At 46.5% G+C, this 19189-nt stretch overlaps 1 protein-coding gene across 4 annotated transcripts in view; it reads right to left on the bottom strand.

Moving 5' to 3' along the window:
• Positions 1-19189, bottom strand: part of LOC112228865 (disks large homolog 4) — a 92396-nt gene that overhangs the window by 45711 nt on the left and 27496 nt on the right. For 2 of the 4 annotated variants that reach the window (XM_042309505.1, XM_042309504.1), the window contains exon 2: positions 4032-4193. In XM_042309505.1, coding sequence (XP_042165439.1) covers positions 4032-4193 — 162 coding nt within the window. Of the gene's footprint in view, positions 1-4031; positions 4194-13847; positions 14277-19189 lie in introns of those variants that run through there. The other 2 variants (XM_042309502.1, XM_042309503.1) reach the window with 2 other exon arrangements.

The raw sequence follows: 19189 nt of genomic DNA on the forward strand, positions 1-19189 counted from the left end.
ATGTGCAAAAATAACAGCCGTTTCGGTCTCTGTATGGGTACAACTCCTTTAAGTATAGCTATTGCCATTCAGGACTTCCACCATTTGAAAGTAGTCAACTGGGTTGGGATTCCTATGGGTTGGGAGTGATCAGGCAAAGATCAGAGAGCTTTGTCTTCTTCAAATTGGCTTGCCTATGGTTTGGAGCCAAGACCAAGATTAATACCAGGACATTGATCCCAAGATCCAGATCCAGACGCAGTGAGTTGAAACCATGACAAGGTCAAGGCAATAGTCCAGGGGCCCTTTCTTCAATTGTATGAAACTCAAGTAGAGTAAACTCGAGTACAGTACAGAACATTTACATTTTAGTCATTTAACAGAAGCTCTTATCCAGAGCGACATACAGGAGCGATTCGTGTTAAGTGCCTTGCTCAAGGGCACATCGGCATATTTTTAACCTAGTCGGCTCTGGGATTTCCTTTACTGGCCCAATGCTCTTAATTGCTAGGCTACCTGCCTCACTCTATACAGTATAGTACAGTAGAGTAGAGCACAGTACAGTACAGAAGAACACAGTATAGCACGTTATAGACATCTATGGTTTGGTCAAATAGATGTCAATGTTTGGGCTGGTTGGAGCCCCCTCTGCTGGCTATGCATCTCAATTCTCTACACTTTTTCCTGAAGTGTGTACTTGTCCACTACCCACATGGTGGTCCTCTGTAGCTCAGTTGGTAGAGCAGTTGGAAATAGCCTCAATGGCGCTGCCTGCTCGTGCTGTCACAGACGCCATAATTAGCACAGATACAAAGATGAGTCCTCTATATATCTCTATGATGTCAATTGTTTCCATTGTGACTGCTTCATTTTGGACAACTTTGACTTATTTTCGACTCTAAAGAATTCTTATAGCTAACATAGGCTGAGTATCTTTCATTTGGACTGATGTACATCCCAGCAAACACATATTTTTTTGTCCTAAAACTGTACTTAAAAGATTTATTGATATTGTAGATGTTAGGTAGTGAACTTCTTACTGTGAAAGTCTCTCTCCCTCTCTGCTGCAGCAGCGACCACCACAGAACATCAACAGTATTTATCACGCTGTCCATGTTGTGGTTGCTCAGGTGCTGTTAGATGACAATAATAATCTCTCTGACCATTTTGAACAATGCAAACCACACAGTGTAGCAGAGAGTCTGTTGTAACTTTTGAATGTTTTTTGTTGTTGTAAAGCCTTCATTAAAGCAACGACTGAAAACAGTCGCAATCACTCGCGAATGCAATTCCCGAAATGGAACAGTTTAGGCCTATTTATTGTTTATGCTAATTATTCAATGGTCACTTTGTCATTTTATTTTACAACTAAAATGCTTGGTTACCTTTCACATCATGAATGACTCGTATGCTGTGTGATGGCATGAACGAATGAATGATCGATTGATACAGTAGCCTATATAATGAAATATAGGCCTAAGTAAGGTATGGTATTAAGACTAAACAGGACGCGCTCTTAGGCCTACAGCTGGATGGCAGTTATAGAAGGATACTATACAAAGCCTACTAATAATAACGACATCACTTATTATTATAATGATGATCATAATAATGATTTTAATCATAACAATAAGATCAAGTAAAAAGGAGGGTTGTTATTATTATAAATATACCTTTTCAGACAATTTTCAGAAGTTCCAATTCATCCCAAAGGTGCTCGATGGGGTTGAGGTCAGGGCTCTGTGCAGGCTAGTCAAGTTCTTCCACACCAATCTCGACAAACAAATCAGTTTGTAGGGACCTCGCTTTGTGCATGGGGGCGTTGTGATGCTGAAACAGGAAAGGACATTCCCCAAACTGTTGCCACAAAGTTGAAAGCACAGACTAATCTAGAATGTCATTGTGTGCTGTAGCATTAAGATTTCACCTCACTGGAACTAAGTGGCCTAGCCCGAACCATGAAAAACTGCCCAATACCATTATTCCTCCTCCACCAAACTTTACAGTGGGCACTATGCATTGGTGCAGGTAGCGTTCTCCTGGCATTAGCCAAACCCAGATTCATCCATTGGACTGCCAGATGGTGAAGCGTGATTCATCACTCCAGAGTTCGTGTTTCCACTGCTCCAGAGTCCAATGGCGGCGAGGTTTACACCACTCCAGCTGACACTTGGCATTGCGCATGGTGATCTTAGGCTTGTGTGCCGCTGCTCGGCCGTGGAAACCCAAGCTCCCGTCTAACTGTTCTTGTGCTGATGTTGTTTCCAGAGGCAGTTCGGAACTCGATCGTGAGTGTTACAACCGAGGACAGACCATCTTTACGCGCTACGTACTTCAGCACTTGGCGGTCACATTCTGTGAGCTTACGTGGCCTACCACCTCGCGGCTGAGCCGTTGTTTCTCCTAGACGTTTCCCCTTCACAATAACAGCACTTACAGTTGACCAGGCCAGCTCTAGCAGGGCAAAAAATTGACAAACTGACCTGTTGGAAAGGTGGCATCCTATGACGTGCCACGTTGAAAGTCTTATTGTGGTGCTCTAAACATGCGCATATTCCCATAGGAACATTGCTTGTGCAACGTGTCTTACAGGAATGACATACATATGAGGTCGAAAGCGTCAGTCTACCTGTCCATTGATGTAAATATATCCCCTGTCTGATTCCCAGCTCGTCCACCTAGGTAGCAGTAGGAGATCACATGACGTCTCTTGGCCAACCGGGTAGTGAGTCAAACGGGTCACATTTCAAGCCTGACATCTTAAAAGGACCTTAAGTTCTGGAGTTATTTTTGTTGTTGGAATAAGACAAGCTTCAAACTTCTTTTCCCATTCACTTTAACTATTGCAAACGATAAGATAGATCGACGGTGCATGTGGCAGATGCATGCAAGGTAATGTGGACGGAGAAGGAAATGCATTGCTTTACAATGACCGTCAGGGTGTACCCTTTCCATGCATACTTAAATGTTTGCACTTTTGGGGACTTGAACTACATTGCATACTCTATGAACATGACCATAGCGCATGATTTCTGAGCTTTATGGGGAGGGGTGGTGGGGGAGGGGAATTTTATGACAATGCCAGCAGTAAGATTTGAGTTTGATTTCCAAAAAGACAAGTACTCTAGCTTTCGAATGATATGTCACTTTAAAAAATTTTTTAACCAAAAAACGGCTGAGGGGGAGGGGGGTACCACCCAAAAAATCCCCGGACCCTGTCCAAAATAATCGCTCAGAGGTTAACAGGTACAATGATTTTGTACAATATTAATTAAACAATATGTTTGTTATTGCCTTGGATTGAATTAGAACATATCATGATGATATAAATGTCTTAAGTTTGGAGACCTAACTGTTTATTTAAATCATTTTTTTTGGGGGGGTGGGACTGCAATTTGCACCACTTCTGTAGAATCACCCATATTACACCCATTAATGTGCTGTTAGTATTAATGTGCTGTAAGGTGACTGCGTTCACGCTTGTACTCATGTCAGTAGTGTCCTTTGGCTGCATGCCCACGAGCTTTACTGTAGCCTCTATATTCTCCTTGTCTCTGAGCTTAGCGCTCACAATCTCTCTCTAGCCACAGATCCGACCAGCTTGCTTACAGTTGCACTAGGGTCGGACGGACTTCCGGTGTAGATTAAGACAGGTATGTTCTCCTGAGCCATCTCTCGCGCCCCCCCCCGCGATGTCTTAATCTACACAGGAAGCCTGTGCAGCCCTAGAGGAGCTGTAAGCAAGTGGGGTGGTTCGACGGGCTACATCTCTCCCAGAGCAGAGAGATGGAAGAGAGCAGAGAGTCAAACTGTCCGATATGGATGTGTTGTTGTATGACACACAGTTAGTTGATCCTGCTGGGTGAGATGTGGGCTATTTTTGTAAGTAACACCTTGTATGTGCGCCCAGTGTGACAGTCGTGTCTGTGTGTGGGTGGTACCATGCATTGGGGGATGTGTTCGACTTGTGATTGTCTGTGTGTCCTTCTTTAAAGGGGAGATGTGTGTGTGTGTGTGTGGTGTGTAGTTATAAAAATGTGTGTGCGTCCTACCTTGATAGGGGAGATGTGTGTGTGCGGCGTGTAGCCATGCATTGCCTCCATGGCGGCGAGGTTCTTGTCACTCATGTGAAGCATTTCAGCACTTTTCCCTTGACCCAGATGGGCTGGACTGTGCTCCAAGGGGGGCGTCTCCTCATCCTGGTACCGGTACTTCTACAGAGAGATAGAAAGAGGACGAGAGAGAAGGAGAGAGAGACGTGGGGTAGGAAGAGAGAGATGTGGGGGGTGAAGAGAGAGAAGGAGAGAGAGACGTGGGGTAGGAAGAGAGAGATGTGGGGGAGGAAGAGAGAGAAGGAGAGAGAGACGTCGGGGAGGAAGAGAGAGAAGGAGAGAGAGGGGGGTTAATGCTATTAGGCATCACATATCAGGGGTAGATCGTGTTAACAACAGTTATCATTTCAATGCAGACACTGTGCCTGTGGGACAAAACAGAGCCTACATCTCAGCAAAATGCAACTCATATCCATGTCAACTTTCCGTGCTTCTGTGGTTGTTACACTTTGAATACACCAACCAAGAAAGGGCCTTAGCGATGTGATTTTTAACTCCGTCCCCTAAAGGAGGCCGGGCGACTCCAACGTGGTTCCATTTATGCACAAAAATAACAAAAACTGTTGTAGCAAACCCACAAGTGCATCTGAAGGCTGTTTTTGGACAGAAAATGGGGCCCTATATGGGGCCCTAAATGGGGCCACTATGAAGTAAGTCTAAGACCATTCTCTTCCACCACCAAATGGAGCAACACCACAGCAGCACATGACTCCTACCTACCCAGCAAGATAACACTCTGTTACTAACCAATAACCATAGCTCCTACCCTACTGATCTCCAACACCTGGGCAACCTTCCAACAACTAGCCCACTGCGCTAGCCACACACTGTGGCCTACACTCAGGTAGTGACACAGAGAGCTGCAAAAGTGCATGCAATGTTTTAACACAAACACAGCCCAAGAAGGCATCATAAAGCAAATTTGCTGGAGCAACCTAAGTGTTATTGTTTATGTTTGTGCACAGCTAACCCGACTAGCCCATCTCCCTGGCTGTGTACACTTACACTACAGTCTGCCGTACTGTCGTCAGATGAGCCTCTACCTATCCTCTCAAAACCTAGAAGATTCGAGGGGTTTACTGAGTGTCTCCTGCCTGTCTGGTGGCCTGAGATTGAGTGTGGCATTAGGATTGGTGTCACGGTGCTACCATCCCCTCTGCTCTTTTTGGAAGCAGCCAGACGGGCCGGCGAGGGAGGTGCACTGAGGAGAAGACTGGTCTCAGATCAGCTGCCTAGCAACCAGAGCAGAGCAGAGAGTGCGTTGCAGTGCCAGAGCAGGGGGCAGTCAGCACTGCTGCTGGATCACATTACACTGAGACAGCAAGACCACAAAACACACAGGGAGAGAGAGTGGGAGAGAGATGAGAGGAAGAGAGATGGGCAGAGATGGGTAGGGGCATAAGGGGGAGAGAGTTTCATAGAGGGAAGAGGAGATATGAGAAAGAGAGGGGAGGGGATTTGAGAGAGGGAAGAGGAGAAATGAGAAAGAGAGGGGGAGGGGATTTGAGAGAGGGAAGTGGAGAAATGAGAAAGAGAGGGGGGGGGTTTGAGAGATGGAAGAGGAGAAATGAGAAAGAGAGGGGGAGGGGGTTTGAGAGAAGGAAGAGGGAAGAGGAGAAATGAGAAATGAGAAAGAGAGGGGGAGGGGGTTTGAGAGAGGGAAGAGGAGAAAATAAAAAGAGAGGGGGTTTGAGAGAGGGAAAAGGAGAAATTAGAAAGAGAGGGGAGGGGGTTTGAGAGAGGGAAGAGAAGAAATGAGAAAGAGGGGGGTTGAGAGAGGGAAGAGGAGAAATGAGAAAGAGAGGGGGAGGGGGTTTGAGAGAAGGAAGAGGGAAGAGGAGGAATGAGAAATGAGAAAGAGAGGGGGTAGGGGGTTTGAGAGAGGGAAGAGGAGAAATTAAAAAGAGAGGGGTTTGAGAGAGGGAAGAGGAGAAATTAGAAATTAGAAAGAGAGGGGGAGGGGGTTTGAGAGAGGGAAGAGGAGAAACGAGAAAGAGAGGGGGAGGGAGTTTGAGAGGGAAGGGGAGAAATGAGAAAGAGAGGGGGAGGGAGTTTGAGAGGGAAGGGGAGAAATGAGAAAGAGAGGGGAGGGAGTTTGAGAGGGAAGGGGAGAAATGAGAACGAGAGGGGGTTTGAGAGAGGGAATAGGAGAAATGAGAAATGAGAAAGAGGGGGCGGGGGTTTGAGAGAGGGATGAGGAGAAATGAGAAAGAGGGGGAAGAGGAGGGGGTTTGAGAGAGGGAAGAGGAGAAATGAGAAAGAGAGGGACAGGTTTTTGAGAGAGGGATGATGAGAAATGGGAGAGGGTTAAGATAGAGGGAGAAAGAAAGAACAAGGACAAAGGTGGGAGGGGTGGAGGAGAGAGCGGGGAGGAGTGAGGTGATGACAATGTGTTTCAAGACTCATCCAAACCACATACTAACAGAGACAAAGAGAAATGCAGAGAGAAAAAATGTTGGAAAACATTCCTTCTTTTTGTTATCAGAGGAGTGGAGGTAGACAAGAAAATATATCTACTTTGGACGTTGACAACGTATGTTACTATCGAAAACTTCAATAAGCATTTCTCAACGGCTGGCCATGCCTTCCGCCTGGCTACTCCAACCTCGGCCAACAGCTCCGCCCCCCCGGCAGCTCCTCGCCCAAGCCTCTCCAGGTTCTCCTTTACCCAAATCCAGATAGCAGATGTTCTGAAAGAGCTGCAAAACCTGGACCCGTACAAATCAGCTGGGCTTGACAATCTGGACCCCCTATTTCTGAAACTTTCCGCCGCCATTGTCGCAACCCCTATTACCAGCCTGTTCAACCTCTCTTTCATATCGTCTGAGATCCCCAAGGATTGAAAGCTGCCGCAGTCATCCCCCTCTTCAAAGGGGAGACACCCTGGACCCAAACTGTTACAGACCTATATCCATCCTGCCCTGCCTATCCAAGGTCATCGAAAGCCAAGTCAACAAACAGGTCACTGACCATCTCGAATCCCACCGTACCTTCTCCGCTGTGCAATCTGGTTTCCGAGCCGGTCACGGGTGCACCTCAGCAACACTCAAGGTACTAAACGATATCATAACCGCCATCGATAAAAGACAGTACTGTGCAGCCGTCTTCATTGACCTTGCCAAGGCTTTCGACTCTGTCAATCACCATATTCTTATCGGCAGACTCAGTAGCCTCGGTTTTTCGGATGACTGCCTTGCCTGGTTCACCAATTACTTTGCAGACAGAGTTCAGTGTGTCAAATCGGAGGGCATGCTGTCCGGTCCTCTGGCAGTCTCTATGGGGGTGCCACAGGGTTCAATTCTCGGGCCGACTCTTTTCTCTGTATATATCAATGATGTTGCTCTTGCTGCGGGCGATTCCCTGATCCACCTCTACGCAGACGACACCATTCTATATACTTTCGGCCCGTCATTGGACACTGTGCTATCTAACCTCCAAACAAGCTTCAATGCCATACAACACTCCTTCCGTGGCCTCCAACTGCTCTTAAACGCTAGTAAAACCAAATGCATGCTTTTCAACCGATCGCTGCCTGCACCCGCATGCCCGACTAGCATCACCACCCTGGATGGTTCCGACCTTGAATATGTGGACATCTATAAGTACCTAGGTGTCTGGCTAGACTGCAAACTCTCCTTCCAGACTCATATCAAACATCTCCAATCGAAAATCAAATCAAGAGTCGGCTTTCTATTCCGCAACAAAGCCTCCTTCACTCACGCCGCCAAGCTTACCCTAGTAAAACTGACTATCCTACCGATCCTCGACTTCGGCGATGTCATCTACAAAATGGCTTCCAACACTCTACTCAGCAAACTGGATGCAGTCTATCACAGTGCCATCCGTTTTGTCACTAAAGCACCTTATACCACCCACCACTGCGACCTGTATGCTCTAGTCGGCTGGCCCTCGTTACATATTCGTCGCCAGACCCACTGGCTCCAGGTCATCTACAAGTCCATGCTAGGTAAAGCTCCGCCTTATCTCAGTTCACTGGTCACGATGGCAACACCCATCCGTAGCATGCGCTCCAGCAGGTGTATCTCACTGATCATCCCTAAAGCCAACACCTCATTTGGCCGCCTTTCGTTCCAGTACTCTGCTGCCTGTGACTGGAACGAATTGCAAAAATCGCTGAAGTTGGGAGACTTTTATCTCCCTCACCAACTTCAAACATCAGCTATCTGAGCAGCTAACCGATCGCTGCAGCTGTACATAGTCTATTGGTAAATAGCCCACCCATTTTCACCTACCTCATCCCCATACTGTTTTTATTTATTTACTTTTCTGCTCTTTTGCACACCAATATCTCTACCTGTACATGACCATCTGATCATTTATCACTCCAGTGTTAGTCTGCAAAATTGTAATTATTCGCCTACCTCCTCATGCCTTTTGCACACATTGTATATAGACTCCCCCCTTTGTTTTCTACTGTGTTATTGACTTGTTAATTGTTTATTCCATGTGTAACTCTGTGTTGTCTGCTCACACTGCTATGCTTTATCTTGGCCAGGTCGCAGTTGCAAATGAGAACTTGTTCTCAACTAGCCTACCTGGTTAAATAAAGGTGAAATAAAATAAAGACACTGATCTGTTTCACCTGTCCTTGTGATTTCCTCCTCTCCCTCCAGGTGTCGCTGATTTCCCCCCAGTGTATTTATCCCTGTGTTTCCTGTCTCTCTGGGCCAGTGTATTTATCCCTGTGTTTCCTGTCTCTCTGGGCCAGTGTATTTATCCCTGTGTTTCCTGTCTCTCTGGGCCAGTGTATTTATCCCTGTGTTTCCTGTCTCTCTGGGCCAGTGTATTTATCCCTGTGTTTCCTGTCTCTCTGGGCCAGTGTATTTATCCCTGTGTTTCCTGTCTCTCTGTGCCAGTTATTTATCCCTGTGTTTCCTGTCTCTCTGGGCCAGTGTATTTATCCCTGTGTTTCCTGTCTCTCTGGGCCAGTGTATTTATCCCTGTTTTCCTGTCTCTCTGGGCCAGTGTATTTATCCCTGTGTTTCCTGTCTCTCTGGGCCAGTGTATTTATCCCTGTGTTTCCTGTCTCTCTGGGCCAGTGTATTTATCCCTGTGTTTCCTGTCTCTCTGTGCCAGTTCATCTTATAGGTTTTTCCCAGTCAACCAGCGCCTTTCCCGTTCTCCTGCTTTTTGCTATTCTCCTTTTTCTGGTCCTCCCGGTTTTGACCCTTGCCTGTTTCTGGACTCTGTGCCTGCCTTGACCACAAGCCTGTCTGCCACTCTGTACCTCCTGGACTCTGATCTGGTTTTGACCTTTTTGTCTGTCCACGACCATTCTCTCGCCTAACCCCTTTTGGATGAATAAACATGGTAAGACTCCAACCGTCTGCCTCCTGTGTCCGCATCTGGGTCTTGCCTTGTGTCATGACAGTTACAGTCACATGCACTGCTAGTTAGATTTAAAGTAATTGTTTACCAATGAATGCTTACTCTTAACGTAAGACAATGGAAGACAATTCAATCAATTAAATCTCTCATGTGTGGTCTTAAGGGACAGCGTATCCAGGACAGCTGCTGGGCAGGCTGAGACAGCCTGCACACGACACAGCAGCTCTCAGTTCAATCACTACCGGTCATCTCCATAAAGAGATTACACGGACAAAACATCAAGACAAAAAAGACATTTGGAATAATTTGGGGTTATTAAGAGAATGTGAACCATATGTTCTAGTGTGTGTGGCTTCACATTAAGTTCAGGGCTTCACTCCATTTGTTCCACTGACATTTTGGCATCTCTAGTTTCAGTTGTCCACTCATTGGCTGGGATTCAACCCAGCAAGTCTACACAGTAATGGGCTTGTGCAAGAGTAACGCCAAGCCAGCCAGCGGGAATGATAGAAAAGACCAGGGAGAGAGGGATGGAGAGAAGAGTGGGGGGGTGTGAAGGAGAGAAGAGTGGGTTAAGAGAAGGAAGGAGAGAACAGATGAGAGGAGAGTGGGGAAAGAGAGGGAAGGAGAGAACAGAAGAGAGGAGAGTTGGGAAAGAGAGGGAAGGAGAGAACAGACGAGAGGAGAGGGGGGAAAGAGAGGGAAGGAGAGAACAGACGAGAGGAGAGAGGAGGAAGAGGGAAGATAGTCAGTTCAATATCCTCTCTTTACTATCATACAGTTACTCTGCTGAATACGCCAGCCCATTCCCAGCTCCAGAGCATGATGGTAGATACAGTAGATCATTCAGAGTGGAAGAGGTCCAGTACTGAATCCAACAGAAGACAACACAAGCGGCAGAATAAATGGGTCAGCTTGATCTAGGGGAAAGTGTGTTAGTGAAACTACTAAGCCAGCTAGCCGTCTGAAGTGCATACCCCCAGAATAGAACGCTCTGAATAAGCTGAACACTTACAAGACAACACCGATTTACATTCCTACAGAGAACTGCAGGATCTGACTCATATGACTCATGGCCATCTGAGTCTTTGTGGGAGCAGGCAGGTGAGGAGTATTACAGGCTTATTGATTGTGTTATTGGCTTGTTGGCAGTGAGTGACAGCGGGTCCTTGGGTTCCTGTGAGTAGCCCAGTGTTCCGGTAGAGAATACAGCCCAGTGTTCCCGGTAGAGAGTACAGCCCAGTATTCCGGTAGAGAGTACTGCCCAGTGTTCCGGTAGAGAGTACAGCCCAGTGTTCCAGTAGTGAGTAGAGCCCAGTGTTCCGGTAGAGAGTACAGCCCAGTGTTCCGGTAGAGAGTACAGTCCAGTGTTCCGGTAGAGAGTACAGCCCAGTGTTCCGGTAGAGAGTACAGCCCAGTGTTCCGGTAGAGAGTACAGCCCATTGACAGGTAGAGAGTACAGCCCAGTGTTTTCCGGTAGAGAGTACAGCCCAGTGTTCCGGTAGAGAGTACAGCCCAGTGTTCCGGTAGAGAGTACAGCCCAGTGTTCCGGTAGAGAGTACAGCCCAGTGTTCCGGTAGAGAGTACAGCCCAGTGTTCCGGTAGAGAGTACAGCCCATTGACAGGTAGAGAGTACAGCCCAGTGTTTTCCGGTAGAGAGCTCATAAGTAAATTCCCTGGGTGTGCTGAGCATTGATCCCCACGTTGGGTCAGAACAGTCTTTAACCATTCACGACTGGGAGAGTTAGCCTCAACTTGAACTGCTATCCTCAAAGACCTCCCCCATCCCCCTCAACCAGAACAGCAACTCAAACCAGGTCACACTAAACACAGCTTTCAAGTTTTGATGATGGGTCTCTAGGAAAAACAAACATCTATTACAAGCTCCGCTGACTTCATTTCAGGAAGTCGAATATTTACACATACTGCCGATAGGAGTACTAAACCGCAGAAAAGTGCACGGCAGAACTTCCTCAATCGCTCTCTTCCACATGAAAACCAGGGGTTTCAATGACAGTGGAGTGACTAGCACTATCATGACTGCTAGGTGGAGAGGGGAACGTGCGTCACAGAGGTTCATTCAGGACATCGCCACCGTGGAGATCACCTTAGGAGTTGAGCAGTGTAGAGAAAGTATTGGAACATAACACACACAGTGGAACAATAGCCTGGTTCCAGTAGTACCCGGGAAGTAGGCAGGAAATTTACCTATTTCCAGCATGTGAAACAGGAAGAACAATAAATCATGCTAAGACTGAAACCAAGTGCTGGCCAACTGTCTCCCCTTTTGTATAAGTGCATGTCAGTACTTCCATTTTGATTTTCAATACACTTCAAATGATTGGTACGCTCCAACAATTCTCACCAGTGCCTCATGTTCACATGGTGATCTGAGTAGAAGGGGAGGAGGGGACATATTGCTATTTGTAGTGGCTTTGGAGTGGAGTCTGTTTGAGTGTGGGTGTGGACCAGGATGGTGTTGAGGGTGGGAGGGAAGGTGGGCAGTAGTGTCTGGTGCTGACGGGAGGTGAGAGGAGGCGAAGTGGAGGTGCTTCCTGGGTCTCATGGGGGAACCCAAGGATCTGTACACGTCAGAGACAGCCCCGTCAATCAGTGGGCCAGAGAGAAACCCACTTTCACACAGCACTGTGGCCAGATCAAGGAGGGAGTCCTAGGCACCTTGCTAGTGGACACAGCATGGCCATTTGGCAGAGTCACAGAAGAAATGGTTGGCTAGATACAGCTAACAGACTGGGAGGAAAACAGGCAGAAGACCCATTCCATGCCATGTGGAAGGAGACAGAGCAAGCTGTCAGGCCGGAAACACCTGAAAATGGGAGGGGGATGGGGGATGAGGCACTCAAACCTACAGATAAGGCCATATGACAACCCCAATCTTATTAGTAAGTGTCTTTGAAAGCGTTACAGACAGCATTAAAGGACCAGTGAAGTCAAAAACGTGATTTTTTTCCTATGTTTGACATATATATTTCCACACTACGAGGTTGGAATAACTCCGTGAAATTAGGAAAACGATGACGCCATTTTAGTGTAAGTGCTGTTTGAAAATACTTTTGGTGGGATGGAGTTTTGGCCTGCCTGGCGACATCACCGCGCTAGTTTTCAGGTTACATATTCCTCCCATTAGGCTCATTCAACTAGGCCCCTCACTCAGACAGTTCTAGCACAATTCTTGCTTGAGAAACTGCTCTTTGTGGTGACCATTTGAATTGAAGAGAAAAAAAAACAACAGGAAGGTACTTGTCACCCAGAAATGAATTGATATTGAGATCAAATCAACTGCATTGGGCCTTTAACTTATATACACAGGCTGTGGTTGCCCAACTGGAAACACACAAGCCTAGCTCACCACTTGGGTGACAAATCTACTGGTTCTACAGACGTTCTAAAGACCTTTTCAATGAACTCACTCCAAAACACCTTTTGCCTACCAAGGCTGGTGGCATTAAATTCAGTCAATATAGACACAGTCTGGTCTCCATGAGAGTGATTTAATTAGCAGTGGCACCATTCCTTACACTAGTGATTCACAATAGACATCGCCCCTACCAATTAACATCCTATATGGAATGATGGGTGTCATCAAAGTGAACGCCTTTAGGGATTTATCCCAAGGTCACAAACAACTCGCTCAGATTACAAGAACAACAAGCTATATCTGTATCTCTTTTTTGTCGGGAAGCAAAACACAAAACTCATGACCACACAGCTGTATGGTAAAAGCAGAACAATGCTCCCGCTGGTTTACACCCTGCCCATTGTCCCGAACAGCACAACTGTGAAGTATAATGTGAGTAGTTCGTGTCTTTATAAGATAATCAAACGGTACCATCTACGTAACATGCATGGCTGGCACAGATAGGCTATGCCGGTCGATATTCCATGTAAATGGCCTATGGAAATGAAACATCTAAATGTCGGCGTGCAACCACGCTTAACCACGGTGTTGATCTGAACATACCGTACGGTATTATGAGGCGTGAATAATCCACACGCGCAGGCCTGGAACACCAGGGAACACATGTAACACATATTGCAGATGGTCACATTTCAAAACCCCAGATAATCGGCGATGGAAATCATAATGGGGAAAGTGAAAACACAACAGTCACCTAAATGTAAGGCAGTGGGTTATCTATGGGGAAATGATCACAATGCCCAGTCAGCAATTGAATTGTGTCAACAGAATGGTTTAGGCTTGCGTAGCACTTTGAACACAAACTAGGAACATGCTTACGCACAAATACACACACCGACACACGCGCGCGCGCACTATGGTATCTCATTCATCTTTTTAAGTCGGCTCATCATCTCCTCGCGTTCTCTCTCCGTCGACGTAATAGCGTCGCTACAACAACTGTTACACCGAACCTGTTCTAAGCTTACCTTGCAACCGAACATGAGGGAGAGAGTCCGGTTGCTGCAGATGACCTTACACTGACACATCACCGGCGAGGGGCACTTTAGATTCCTAACAGGCGGAGACATCAGTTCAACACCCATATACCAGACTACACCCGTCCACCACCAGAGCCGCGATGCTGGAGAAGAGGGAGGGTTGAAGAGCGGTAGTCGAGGCAGGTGACTAGGCTGTGCACGGTTGGTAGGCTACCCGAAGACGTGCTAGGCTACCCAACGTTGAAATCCGATGTTCAACTCAGAAATAACTTTACGTCCACGAACATGAATTATGGATTGCAGCTTTGGCCACCGGACAGATGTTAAGGTTGAAATGCTGTTGTTCCCTCATGTTCCGCCTATTCAAGTGTTACAAGAACACCATCATTCATGATTTGCACAAGTCTTCATCCACATCGGCCTCGCTCTCTCTCTCTCTCTCTCTCTCTCTCTCTCTCTCTCTCTCTCTCCCCTCGCTCTCTCTCTCCCTCTCCACCGTAAGGTTTGGATTTCATGCGCAATTCTAATTGGAACATATAGGGTCTGCATCTGTGAAGCAAGACAAAAGCAGTTATGCTATAGGCTCCCGCGCGGACATAGGCTATCGATTATAACACACCATGCACGACTGATATTAGACGGTATAGGTTACTTGTATCAAAACATGCACACAAGCGAATACAGTAAATTATTTACTATCATGAGCTGACGTTTCCACATCATAGTCTCCTCACACTGTCTGCTGCTCACGCTCACACCAACTCTGCAGCGATCATACAATGTCTATTGTGCCTATGGTGTGCTACTGGCGCCCCCCCGTGGACCAATGGAAAAGTGTCTGCAAGGAACTGTCCATGGTCCTGAAATGCGAATAAAGCTTCAACACAGCAGTGGCCAGCAACACGCTCTTTTCAGCGTGCAAACGCGGTCACACCTGTAGGCCTATGTCAGCATGCGGCGGAATGTTAGCACTGAAAGACCCGTCTTAAAACAATCTAAAGTAGACGCTTAGGATCAAACCCGCAGAGACACACACTCACACACACAAGGTCATCCAAGGTCTTAGCAGAAAGCACTTAGCAGAGGCATAGCTAAAACACATAGGAAAGACTATAGGCTCTACCTCTTCCGGGAAATAATTATTGTCCAGATTAGGCCTAATATGCCTCTCTCTCTCTCTCTCTCTCTCTCTCTCTCTCTCTCTCTCTCTCTCTCTCTCTCTCTCACTCACTCACTCACTCACTCACTCACTCACTCACTCACTCACACGTAACACTAAACGGATCGGAATCCAACGGTTCAAGTGGTAGGTGCTGGCCGACTGCGTCCACAAGGTGGAGCGAGAGAAGCAGGTGGACTAAATATTGTGCATTCATCTCAGGACCGACTGCGGCGCGGGGCTCCACGCTCTCGAATGACGTCAATGTTAAATGGAACAGATGCAACCGTTCGAGACGCACAGGGTGTGCAAAAGATAAACTACCCTTTTCATGTCATTCCAAAAACCTTGTCTCCCCCCCCTGTAATAAGATTCGGCCAGGTAAAGTGTGGCGAACGATAACATTTGTATGTGTGGGCTGTTATTATTCCAAAAGAAGTTCAACATTTCCAGTTTCGGTGAAACATCCTGGATTCAGTTTTACCTGCTGCCAATCCAGACAGACCACAGTGGTTCATAAACTAACAAATCAATTGTGTACACAACAAAGCTACTCCATGGGGCTCTTTATCCGATCAATGCCAAAACACTTAGATCTGAGAGATCTCAATGTAAGCAACAAGAAAGCTCACTGTTTCATAAAACATTAAAACCATGTTATTATTTGCCCACAAATAATAGAATGGAACAAAGCAGCAAGTAGAAAAGAAAAACAAGTAGAACAAATAAATATATGTATGTATATGTATATATGCATGTATGTGTGTGTGAGAGAGAGAGAGAGCGAAAGAACACGTTGGTGGTTCTAGCTGTTTCTGCATGATCCGTTATTGTGTGTAGATGACGAAGCATGCTGTGCTTTGTAGCCTCACAACGCGGTTTCCATGGATATTTTGCTCGGAAATAGAGCTTCGACCTTGGTTGCGGTGTACCAAACATTGTGGAGGCAGTACTTTGATAAAATACTCAGATATATCCAAACAAACACATGGTGACAAACAAGGTAAAGATTGCATTGATAGATGCATACTGCCACAAGCTGTTAGTCACAACAACCCAAAGGAAATCATCGCTAATTGTATAATAAACAGTCAAGAGAACATATGCATTGTCCATATTAGAAGACACTGGAGTCCTTCCAAACACTGTTACGCAAAACACTAATAGCCTGTTTAAAGAGGCTCTGGATAATGTTGTTAGTTATGGACATATACCATGATGTAGTCAATGTCTGGTGTCTTATATGGCTAGCCACAGACAGTGTGGCCCCTAGCTGCCACGGTCACAGCAGCCTATACGTGGGGCTGGCCTGCCCCTCAGTGGGACCTGGCAGTACTGCTTTCTAGCTCTCGCTTCACATGGGACTCTGCTTGGATATATGATCAATAATGCACGTTTTTCTGGATCTTTAAAAGATTTCTGTTTAGTCATCAACACCCCGCCCCCCTTTTCTAAAATAGAACTTGCAAAACAACTCAACTACTATCCACAGCTGCTACATTGAGAGTTGGCATTGTGTAATAATGTTTTCCATCTCACTGCTGCGTTGTGTATCAGTGATTTTTGTATCCCAGCAGTGCATTGTGTAGTGGTAAACTTCACATCCCAGCTCTGCACTGCATTGGGTGAACAAGCACACAGAAGAGAGAGGAAACCCCACAAGATCCAGATCGTTTCCATGACAACATCTGCAGGGGGCGGGATTCCCCATCGAATAGTCCATTGGCTAGCTGCCTGATGGTCAGGTCGCCATGTTCCTCTAAAGGATGGCTGCACACATCCTCATGAACTCTCCTATACAGCCTCCTACAGTGTACAGTCATGGACTCTCCTATACAGCCTCCTACAGTATACAGTCATGGACTCTCCTATACAGGCTCCTACAGTGTACAGTCATGAACTCTCCTATACAGCCTCCTACAGTGTACAGTCAGACCTCATGAACTCTCCTATACAGTCTCCTACAGTGTACAGTCAGTCCTCATGAACTCTCCTATACAGTCTCCTACAGTGTACAGTCAGTCCTCATGAACTCTCCCATACAGCCTCCTACAGTGTACAGTAATGGACTCTCCTATACAGCCTCCTACAGTGTACAGTCATGAACTCTCCTATACAGCCTCCTACAGTGTACAGTCAATCCTCATGAACTCCTATACAGTCTCCTACAGTGTACAGTCAGTCCTCATGAACTCTCCTATACAGCCTCCTACAGTGTACAGTCAGTCCTCATGAACTCTCCTATACAGTCTCCTACAGTGTACAGTCAGTCCTCATGAACTCTCCTATACAGTCTCCTACAGTGTGCAGTCAGTCCTCATGAACTCTCCTATACAGCCTCCTACAGTGTACAGTAATGGACTCTCCTATACAGCCTCCTACAGTGTACAGTCATGAACTCTCCTATACAGCCTCCTACAGTGTACAGTCAGTCCTCATGAACTCTCCTATACAGTCTCCTACAGTGTACAGTCAGTCCTCATGAACTCTCCTATACATCCTCCTACAGTGTACAGTCAGTCCTCATGAACTCTCCTATACAGCCCCCTACAGTGTACAGTCAGTCCTCATGAACTCTCCTATACATCCTCCTACAGTGTACAGTCAGTCCTCATGAACTCTCCTATACAGCCTCCTACAGTGTACAGTCAATCCTCATGAACTCCTATACAGTCTCCTACAGTGTACAGTCAGTCCTCATGAACTCTCCTATACAGCCTCCTACAGTGTACAGTCAGTCCTCATGAACTCTCCTATACAGTCTCCTACAGTGTACAGTCAGTCCTCATGAACTCTCCTATACAGTCTCCTACAGTGTGCAGTCAGTCCTCATGAACTCTCCTATACAGCCTCCTACAGTGTACAGTAATGGACTCTCCTATACAGCCTCCTACAGTGTACAGTCATGAACTCTCCTATACAGCCTCCTACAGTGTACAGTCAGTCCTCATGAACTCTCCTATACAGTCTCCTACAGTGTACAGTCAGTCCTCATGAACTCTCCTATACATCCTCCTACAGTGTACAGTCAGTCCTCATGAACTCTCCTATACAGCCCCCTACAGTGTACAGTCAGTCCTCATGAACTCTCCTATACATCCTCCTACAGTGTACAGTCAGTCCTCATGAACTCTCCTATACAGCCTCCTACAGTGTACAGTCAGTCCTCATGAACTCTCCTATACAGTCTCCTACAGTGTACAGTCAGTCCTCATGAACTCTCCTGTACAGCCTCCTACAGTGTACAGTCAGTCCTCATGAACTCTCCTATACAGTCTCCTACAGTGTACAGTCAGTCCTCATGAACTCTCCTGTACAGTCTCCTACAGTGTACAGTCAGTCCTCATGAACTCTCCTATACAGCCTCCTACAGTGTACAGTCAGTCCTCATGAACTCTCCTATACAGTCTCCTACAGTGTACAGTCAGTCCTCATGAACTCTCCTATACAGTCTCCTACAGTGTACAGTCAGTCCTCATGAACTCTCCTGTACAGCCTCCTACAGTGTACAGTCAGTCCTCATGAACTCTCCTGTACAGCCTCCTACAGTGTACAGTAATGGACTCTCCTATACAGCCTCCTACAGTGTACAGTCAGTCCTCATGAACTCTCCTATACAGTCTCCTACAGTGTACAGTCAGTCCTCATGAACTCTCCTATACAGCCTCCTACAGTGTACAGTCAGTCCTCATGAACTCTCCTGTACAGCCTCCTACAGTGTACAGTCAGTCCTCATGAACTCTCCTATACATCCTCCTACAGTGTACAGTCAGTCCTCATGAACTCTCCTGTACAGCCTCCTACAGTGTACAGTCATGAACTCTCCTGTACAGCCTCCTGCATAGTATAGTCAGGCCATAGGTCTCCTTCCTCCTGCCACACTGGCCTTGACTGATACAGTCTCCTTTCTTCCGTGACTTGATGTGACTTAGGTTTGATTATAACACCGGGGATACGTTGTTATTGTATTTAAGTGACAAAAGCCTATTTGTAGGTTACAGTCACTCCTGACCCATAGACTACAAATCAAAAAACAGATGAATTCATGAACCAATGAATGAATTTGGGTGAATTATACCTTTATTGGTAGGGCTGGTTAAAGGTCATCTAAACTGTTGAAACATTGTTCCAAGCAGGGAAGTGTTGAGACACATTACTGGGTGCCTCCCTA

The sequence above is a fragment of the Oncorhynchus tshawytscha genome, linkage group LG30 (assembly GCF_018296145.1).
Source record: "Oncorhynchus tshawytscha isolate Ot180627B linkage group LG30, Otsh_v2.0, whole genome shotgun sequence".
In the NCBI taxonomy this organism is placed as follows: Eukaryota; Metazoa; Chordata; class Actinopteri; order Salmoniformes; family Salmonidae; genus Oncorhynchus; species Oncorhynchus tshawytscha.